The sequence below is a fragment of the Lipotes vexillifer genome, unplaced genomic scaffold (genome assembly GCF_000442215.2).
Source record: "Lipotes vexillifer unplaced genomic scaffold, Lipotes_vexillifer_v1.1 scaffold763, whole genome shotgun sequence".
Lineage (NCBI taxonomy): Eukaryota > Metazoa > Chordata > Mammalia > Artiodactyla > Lipotidae > Lipotes > Lipotes vexillifer.
In genome coordinates, this window is record NW_006770909.1 from 1,348,611 (window position 1) to 1,359,051 (window position 10,441).

Genomic DNA, 10,441 nt, shown 5'->3' on the forward strand with positions numbered 1-10,441 from the left:
AGTCATCGACAGGAAGACATTGGAACTCACCAAAAAAATACCCGACATCCAAAGACAAAGGAGAAGCCTCAGTGAGATGGAAGGAGGGGTACAATCACAATAAAAATCATATCCCATAAGCACTGGGTGGGTGACTCACAAACTGGAGAACAATTATACCACAGAAGTCTACCCACTAGAGTGAAGGTTCTGAGCACCGCATCAGCCTCCTGATCCTAGGGGTCTGGCAATGTGATGAGGAATTCCCAGAGAATCAGACTTTGAAGGCTAGAGGGATTTGATTGCAGAACTTCAACAGGACTGAGGGAAACAGGGACTCTACTCTTGGAGGGCACAAACAAAGTAGTGTGTACATCAGGACCCAGGAGAAAGGAGCAGTGACCCCAAAGGAGACTGATCCAGACCTACCTGCTGGTTTGGAAGGTCTCCTGCAGAGGCGGGGGGTGGCTGTAGCTCACCATAGGGACAAGGACACTGGCAGCAGAAGTTCTCGGAAGTACTCCTTGGCATGAGCCCTCCCAGAGTCCACCATTAGCCCCACCAAAGAGCCTGTAGCCTCCAGTGCTCAGTCACCTCAGGCCAAACAACCAACAAGGAGGGCACTCAGCCCCACCTACCAGCAGACAAGTGGATTAAAGTTTTACTGAACTCTGCTGACCAGAGTAAAACCTAGCTCTACCCACCACCAGTCCCTCCCATCAGGAAGCTTGCACAAGCCTCTTAGATGGTCTCATCCACCAGAAGGCAGACAGAAGAAACAAAAAGAACTACAATTCTGCCACCTGTGGAAGGAAAACCACATTCACAGAAAGAGAGACAAAATGAAAAGGCAGAGGACTATGTACCAGATGAAGGAACAAGATAAAAACCAGAAAAACGCTAAATAAAGTGGAGATAGGCAACCTTCCAGAAAAAAGAATTCAGAATAATGATAGGGAAGATGATCCAGGACCTTGGAAAAAGAATGGAGGCAAAGATTGACAAGGTGCAAGAAATGTTTAACAAAGACCTAGAGGAATTAAAGAACAAACAGACATAGATGAACAATACAATAACTGAAATGAAAAATACACTAGAAGGAATCAACAGCAGAATAACTGAGGCAGAAGAACGGATAAGTTACCTGGAAGGCAGAATGGTAGGCTGCACTGCTATGGAACAGAATAGAGATAAAAGAATGAAAAGAAATGAAGATAGCCTAAGAGACATCTGGGACAATATAAAATGCACCAACATTCGCAATATAGGAGTCCCAGAAGGAGAAGAGAGAGAGAAAGGACCTGAGAAAATACTTGAAGAGATTATTATCAAAAACTTCCCTAACATGGGAAAGGAAATGGCCACCCAAGTCCAGGAAGTGCAGAGAGTCCCAGGCAGGATAAACCAAAGGAGAAACCAGCCAAGACACATGGTAATCAAATTGACAAAAATTAAAGGAAAAGAAAAACTATTAAAACAAGGGGAAAATGACAAATAACATAGAAGGGAAATCCCATAAGGTTAACAGCTAATTTCTTAGCAGAAACTCTACAAGCTAGAAGGGAGTGGCATGATATACTTAAATGATGAAAGGAAAGAAAAATTTTCTTTCTAAAGGAAAGAACCTACAACCAAGATTACTCTACCTGGCAAGGATATCATTCAGACTTGATGGAGATATCAAAGCTTTACAGACAAGCAAAAGCTAGGAGAATTCAGCACCACCAAACCAGCTCTACAACAAATGCTAAAGGAACTTTTCTAACTGGGAAACACAAGAGAAGAAAAGAACCTACAAAACAAACCCAAAACAATTAAGAAAATGGTAACAGGAACATACATATTGATAATTACCTTAAAATATATGGATTAAATGCTCTAACCAAAAGACACAGATTCACTGAATGGATACAAAAAGAAGACAAATATATATGCTGTCTACAAGAGACCCACTTCAGACCTAGGGACACATACAGACTGAAAGTGAGGGGTTGGAAAAATATTCCATGCAAATGGAAATCAAAAGGAGTAGCAATACTCATATCAGATAAAATAAACTTTAAAATAGAGAATGTTAGAAGACACAAGGAAGGACACTACATAATGATCAAGGGATCAATCCAAGAAGAAGACGTAACAATTATAAATACATATGCACCCAACATAGCAGCACCTCAATAAACAAGGCAAATGCTAACAGCTATAAAAAAGGGAATTGGCAGTAACACAACAACAGTGGGAGACTTTAACACCTCAATTACACCAATGGACAGATCATCCAGACAGAAAATTAATAAGAAAACACAAGCTTTAAATGACACAATAGACCAGATAGATTTAATTGATATTTATAGGACATTCCATCCAAAAACAGCAGATTACACTTTCTTCTCAAGTGCACATGGACTATTCTCCAGGATAGATCACATCTTGGGTCACAAATCAAGCCTCAGTAAATTTAAGAAAATTGAAATTATATCAAGCATGTTTTCTGACAACAACGCTATGGGATTAGAAATCAATTACAGGGACTAAAACGTAAAAAACACAAACACATGGAGGCTAAACAATATGTGGCTAAATAACCAAGAGATCAACGAAGAAATCAAAGAGGAAATCAAAAAATATCTAGAGACAAATGACAATGAAAAAACGACGATCCAAAACCCATGGGATGCAGCAAAAGCAGTTTTAAGAGGGAAGTATATAGCAATACAATCCTACCTCAAGAAACAAGAAAAATCTCAAATAAACAGTCTAACTTAAACTTAAAGGCACTAGAGAAGGAAGACCAAACAAAACCCAAAGTTAGTAGAAGGAAAGAAATCATAAATATCAGAGCAGAAATAAATGAAATAGAAACAAAGAAAACAATAGCAAAAATCAATACAACTAAAAGCTGGTTCTTTGAAATGATAAACAAAATTGATAAACCTTTAGCCAGACTCATCAAGAAAAAGAGGGAGAGGACCCAAATCAATAAAATTAGAAATGAAAAGGAGAAGTTACAATGGACACCGCAGAAATACAAACATCATAAGAGACTACTACAAGCAAATTTATGCCAATAAAATGGACAACCTGGAAGAAAAGGACAAATTCTTAGAAAGCTATATGCTTCCAAGACTGAACCAGGAAAAAACAGAAAATATGAGCAGACTAATCACAAGTAATGAAACTGAGATTAAAAACCTTCCAACAAACAAAAGTCCAGGACCAGATGGTTAAAGTGAATTCTATCAAACATTTAGAGAAGAGCTAACACCCATCTTTATCAAACTCTTCCAAAAAATTGCAGAGGAAGGAACACTCCCAAACTCATTCTATGAGGCCACCATCACCCTGATACCAAAAGCAGACAAAGATACTACACAGAAAATGACACACCAACATCACTGATGAATATAAATGCAAGAATACTTAGCAAAATGCTAGCAAACAGAATACAACAACTCCTTAAAAGTGTCATACACCACATCAAGTGGGATTTTTCCCAAGGATGTAAGGATTCTTCAATACATACAAATCAATCAATGTGATACACCATATTAACAAACTGAAGAATAAAAAACATATGATCATCTCAGTAGATACAGAGAAAGCTTTCGACAAAATTCAACACCCATTTATGATAAAAACCCTCCAGAAAGTGGGCATAGAGGGAACCTACCTCAACATAATAAAGGTCATATACGACAAACCCACAGCAAACATCATTCTCAATGGTAAAAAACTGAAAGCATTTCCTCTAAGATCAGGAAAAAGACAAGGATGTCCACTTTTGCCACTATTATTCAACATAGTTTTGGAAGTCCTAGCCATGGTAATCAGAGAAGAAAAAGAAACAAAAGGAAAAAAAAATTGGAAAAGAAGTAAAACTGTCACTGTTTGCAGATGACATGATACTATACATAGATAATCCTAAAGATGCCACCAGAAAACTGCTACAGCTAATCAATGAATTTTGTGAAGTTGCAGGATACAAAATTAATGCACAGAAATCTCTTGCATTCCTTTACACTAATGATGCAAAATCTGAAAGAGAAATTAAGGAAACACTTCCATTTATCACTGCAACAAAATGAGTAAAATACCTAGGAATAAACCTACCAAGGGAAGTAAAAGACCTGAACTCAGAAAACTATTAGACACTGATGAAAGAAATAAAAGATGACACAAACAAATGGAGAGATATACCATGTTCTTGGATTGGAAGAATCAATATTGTGAAAATGACTATTCTACCTAAAGCAATCTACAGATTCAGTGCAATCCCTGTCAAATTACCAAAAGCATTTTTTTACAGAACTAGAACAAGAACATTTTAAAATTTGTATGAACATAAAAGACCTTGAATAGCCAAAGCAATCTTTGGCTAAACAGACCTAGAGGAATCAGACTCCCTGACTTCAGACTATACCACAAATCTATGGTAATCAAGACAATATGGTACTGGCACAAAAACAGATCAATGGAAAAGGATAGAGAGCCCAGAGATAAACCCACACACCTATGGTCAACTAATCTATGACAAAGGAGGCAAGGATATACAATGGCAAAAAGACAGTCTCTTCAATAAGTGGTGCTGAGAAGACTGGACAGCTACATGTAAAATAATGAAATTAGAACACTCCCTAACACCATACACAAAAATAAACTCTTAATGGATTAAAGACCTAAAGGTAACACCAGACACTATAAAACTCTTAGAGGAAAACATAGGAAGAACACTCTTTGACATAAATCACAGCAAGATCCTTTTCGACCCACCTCCTACAGTAGTGGAAATAAAAACAAAAATAAACAAATGGGGCCTCATTAAACTTAAAAGCTTTTGCACAGCAAAGGAAACTATAAACAAAATATTATGACAACCCTCAGAATGGGAGGGCTTGCAAACGAATCAACAAAAAAAAGGATTAATCTCTAAAATATATAGACAGCTCATTCAGCTCAATAAAAATAAAAAACAACCCAATCAGACAATGGGCAGAAGAACTAAACAGACATTTCTCCAAAGAAGACATACAGACGGTCAAGAGGCACATGAAAAGCTGTTCAACATCACCAATTATTAGAGAAATGCAAATCAAAACTACAATGAGTTACCACCTCACACCAGTTAGAATGGGCATCATCAGAAAATCTACAAACAACAAATGCTGGAGAGGGTGTGGAGAAAAGGGAACCCTCTTGCACTCTTGGTGGGAATGTAAATTGATACAGCCACTATGGAGAACAGTATGGAGGTTCCTTAAAAAACTAAAAATAGAACTACCATATGACCCAGCAATCCCACTACTGGGCATATACCCAGAGAAAACCATAATTCAAAAAGACACATGCACCCCAATGTTCATTGCAGCACTATTTACAATAGCCAGGTCATGGAAGTAACCTAAATGCCCATCGACAGACAAATGGATAAAGAAGATGTGGTACATATATACAATGGAATATTACTCTCATAAAACGGAATGAAATTGGGTCATTTGTAGAGATGTGGATGGACCTAGAGACTGTCATACAGAGTGAAATAAGTCAGAAAGAGAAAAAGAAATACTGTATATGAATGCATATATGTGTAATCTAGAAAACCGGTACAGATGAACCGGTGTGCAAGTCAGAAATAGAGACACAGATGTAGAGAACAAACGTATGGACACCAAGGGGGGAAAGCGGGGGTGGAGTGTTGTGGTGGGATGAATTGGGAGAGTTGGATTGACATATATGCCCTAATATGTATAAAATAGATAACTAATAAGAACCTGATGTATTAAAAAATAATAAAATTCAAAAAGAAATCATGACTAGAAGTGATATCAGTTAAAAGAACTAGAGAGTGTGTCACATTGATATAGAACAATTAACATTGTTCTCAAATTAAATTTTAAACTAATGTTTTATCACAGTCTTTAGTTGAATAACAAAATTACTAAAGTTTTTTTTAGTGTTTATTCTTCTCAGGACATTGTACCAAATATTTTACATTGACTATATTATTAAATTCTCCAAAAACTACTGCCAGAGAAAAATTTCTTATGTTATATTTGAGTAGACAGTCTCAGAGAAGTGGAGTAATGAGTCTAAACTAGTTCTTTGCTTTGGAATAAATATTTATTAAGAGGGAAATGTCTTGTTGGGGTGAAAAGTCTATTCATAATGCGTTCAATTAATAACTTTTCTTTAGAAATCTCAAAGACCAAACCTTGAACCGGAAACGCTTGGGTGTCTGACTTTGAGTTGTGAGGAGAACAGTGTTAATGTCATTTCCAAATAGTGTTGGTGAAGGTATCCTGTTTAATTTGGCTTCAAGTCCTTAAAGAAAGAAAAAATGTTTGCATGAATTATGACTTTATTTACAAAGATTAATAAGTATTAAATATTTTCACATTTTCTAATTTTCTTGCCTGTCACATATAATGACTTTGTTTTTTCATTTGGAAGATACAATCATGCAAAAAATGTCCTTAATATACCAAATTGAACATTTTTGTGTACATATTTCCCATTTGATTTTATTTAAGATATCTTTCCAAAGAAAATTTTTAAATGTACTTTTTTCATTCAACTTAAAATATGTTGGATCATCATGATAGAACACTTCTCACCAGTATTTGTTGATGTTGTTCCCTCAGCATTATAGCCATGGTTATCTACGAAGAAGCACCAAGGAATAACAGAATTATTCCATGGCCTCCAGCAGCAACCTCGAGCTGCACAAAGTGTCTGATAAAACATTTATTAAAGGAATCATGGGGTTAGTATTGTTATCATATGGGTCAATCTCTACTTTTTAAACATACACGCATTCCAATAAATGAGTGAATGTTTAAAAAAAAATCTTATTTCTTCAAATATATAATGTGCTAAAATATCATTTATTCTTTTGTTCCTTTCACTTGGAAGAAATATAAATATTTGATGAATTGAATTAATTACATACTATCAGACTGATGTTCTGAGTTGTGATTTATCAAATTTACATATCAATACACATTATTATAAGCTCATGTTATTTTAAAGGTTCCTGCCCTCTGGATAATTACAGTCTATTCTGTTGTCATGTAGTCAATGCAGAAGAACTAAAATATTTATTGTGTACCAATTATGTATCAAGTTGCAAGTGAGGCTATAAAGATGAAGATATGGCCCTAAACTTAAGCCTACATAAAATGTTTAAGGTAGATATTTCCAGAAAATTAGTAGTTCAATATGATTTAAAATAGTTTATGTGCCAGTTGTTGCAACATCCAATGAATAAAGTAAAATACTAAATTCTCAGTAATTTTGTGATCTATATGGAAAGTTTATACGAAGTGGAAGAAAAATTATATATGTTTATAATAAAAGTTGAGTCACATGGTGCTGCTGTGTGTTAACATTGGTATAATCAAAAATCTATTTAATATTTAAATTTATTAGTGTGACATGTTTTCATAATTTGAATGCTTGTGAGCTTTTTCTTCTTGGCTATTTGTCTTGAAAAAAATGTTAAGAGCCTCCACTTTCACCAGCTGACAGTATACATGTTAACTTCTCTCCTATTTTTAACATCAAATTAAAATGGTATCAGGTACACATACACACACACATGCACACATACACATGCAAATATGTATATTGCAAATGAGAGCAAATGGGAGCTGAGCATTTTGGAGGGTCATTACCTAACAGAATCTAAAGTATGTGTGACTTTTGATATAGACATTGCAAAATGGGAATACACACACACACACACACACACACACACACACAAATTCACTCATTGACATTTTAATCCCACACAAGTTATGAAGACCAAGGGAGAGTCAAGGTTATGTGAATCCATTCGGTTACACTTACTTTTCTCCATTTGAGCCCCTTCTCCCCAATTACCAAATAATAAAAATAAATAATTTCTAAAAATTAGAAGAATCAATGTTACTTTGTTTTCCACAGACTATTCTTAATGTTATCATCACAAATACTTTAATAGAATGTAGATATCTTTCTCAAAGCTTCTATATTGTCAAAGGTTATACTTTTTTTTAAGAAGTAGATTGGAGAGGATAGAATTTCATGAAGATTTATAAATTTAACAATAGCTTGTTAAGCATGGGAAAATATTAACTTGTTAATTTGAATTGAAAGGAAGTACAGAAAAGCAAGCTCAGTAATTTCCATTATCTCTCATCTGTTTATACATAAATGCAATAAAAAGAATGGCAGCCTAATTAATGGCTAGAGTTTTTAAAATATGGAATTGATCCAATATTAAATAATTATCTTAATATAATTATCTTAATATAATTATCATACTATATATCTATTCATAAAAATATTAAAGACTTTCGTTGCAGACCTGTGTTGGAAATTGTTCTGGAATGCAGTTTATTCTCTCATTGATAAGATCATTTAGCACACTTGGACATTTTCCTGAACCAGGATATACAGTGGTTGTGTGAATGGTAGCAGGGGTTGAAGTAGAACCACTGACTTCTGGGAAAGAAAAAGGTCAATAAAAGAAAACATGGTTTTAAATTAATTTTTCAAATTTTCAAGTAACAAATACATTGAAAGTATTCATAAATGTATATATAATGAAAATTAACATAAACTTTGCATTTAAAAAGACCCACAAATTCAAGTCCTAGTCACCAAAAGGGAAAGATCCAAATGATATTTAAAACTGTCAAAGCCCTGTTGACTGTTCCTTCAGAGAATCAAAATACATTCACAGGAGGTCTTGAGGTAGATTCAAAAGGAAACAAAATGTATATTCCCACTGTGCTTAAAAATTGGGTTTTAGAGATGAAGAAAGAAGGTGGAGAAACATGGATGGGGAAAGGATGTAGAGAAGGAGACAAGAATTAGAGCAGAAAAGAGAAGATTAAGAGGAAGAAGAGGGGCTTCCCTGGTGCAGTGGCCGATGCAGGGGACACGGGTTCGTGTCCCGGTCCTGGAGATCCCACATGCCGCGGAGCGGCTGGGCCCGTGAGCCATGGCCACTGAGCCTGTGCGTCTGGAGCCTGTGCTCCGCAACAGGAGAGGCCCCAAAAGTGAGAGGCCCGCGTACCGAAAAGAAAAAAAAAAAAAAAAAGAGGAAGAAGATACTTGAAGTGAATAGAAGAGAAATCAGGGAATAGTGAAAGAAAAAAAAAAAAAAAACTAAATTCCAGCTCTGTGTAATAAAGAGCGACTTTCTAGCAATCAGAGATGGGGAAGATAAATTTGATTGCTTCACAACGTAGCGAGATTTCAGTTTACTAAAAGAAGGTAAAACAAGAGACCAGAGGCAGCAGAAAATGCTAACTACTGTTAGACTAGAAGATAATTTGCAATATGTTTTCCACTTCTGATTTAGTCAAGACAGAATGATGAAGAAAGAAAAAGTAGATTAGGTGGATCAGAGTGGCATGTATCAACGTTAAATCAGGATAGAAATATTCAGGAAAAAAAAGATAAACGTTTCAAGCCTGTTTAATTCCTGCTACCTGTTTTTCTCATACAACGTCTCTCTTCTTAATAAAAAATTAAGCTTATGACAAAGAGATTATCCCCCTAAATTTACCCCCCCGCCTCCCTGCAGGTGTCTGAAACCCAGAGCAAAACCCCACTAATGAGATTTCCTACTAGTTAGAAGAACCTCACTGGTAACTATAGATGATTATTCCAGTGTACATTAACATCCTGATCCTTTTGCCTTTTTGCTATTTCTTAAGGAACACAATATGGGGAAGGTCATTAATATCAAAGCACATAGATTCCTTAATTACAATGATGCTTCATTGAAAAACCTGCAATATAATGGATAGAAAAAGTTGGAGTAATCGTGTAACGTACCTGAGATCTTTCTTCATGCATTTCATCTCATATAGATTACTTTTCAAAATCCATAATTATTATGTAGTAAACTTTATCTCAACCTCATTATAATAAGTATTTTCAATATTATTTACCTTCAACAGCAGGTGTCTTAGTTGCTAAAACAGCAATTAGGGCAATAGCTATTATTGTAACTATAGCAAAGAGGACAATCAGAGAGATTTCTAATGCAGTAAATTCCTTCCTTGCCATCTAAAGAAAGAAAAGGAATATATGTTTGAAATGTATAATATAAAACTACAATAAGTGACCATTGTTAATATAAAATTATACACGTTTGTTTTTTTTGTCTACTAAGCATAACACAAGCGGAGCCACAGACCGCTCTACCAGTTTATAATCTAAAATAATACACATTGGCAAAAGTGTAAACAACACATGCAGTTTTAAATAAAAAGAATGAATTAGTGACACACATTATAGTAGTACACTAAAATGAAAATACAAAAGGAAAAAGATCTCCAAATAGGTGCATCTTGCTCTCTCATTTTAGAACACTTTTTTCAAGTCAAAGAAAGCTTATGCTTGCATTATGTTCCTTAATTCCACAACAATTGTATGAAGGAGATGCTGTTATTCATATTTTACTCATCAG

General features: G+C 35.1%; 1 protein-coding gene across 1 annotated transcript in view; it reads right to left on the reverse strand.

The window, feature by feature from the left end:
• The window catches only part of SI (sucrase-isomaltase), a 101,893-nt gene extending 91,855 nt beyond the window's left edge, over positions 1-10,038 (reverse strand). Inside the window, exons 1-4 of the mRNA XM_007446438.1 lie at positions 9,921-10,038; positions 8,324-8,460; positions 6,591-6,708; positions 6,188-6,297 (exon numbers count right to left, since the gene is read on the reverse strand). Of these exons, the coding sequence (XP_007446500.1) occupies positions 6,188-6,297; positions 6,591-6,708; positions 8,324-8,460; positions 9,921-10,038 (483 nt within the window). The remainder of the gene's footprint in view (positions 1-6,187; positions 6,298-6,590; positions 6,709-8,323; positions 8,461-9,920) is intronic.
• Between the last annotated feature and the right edge of the window lie 403 nt (positions 10,039-10,441).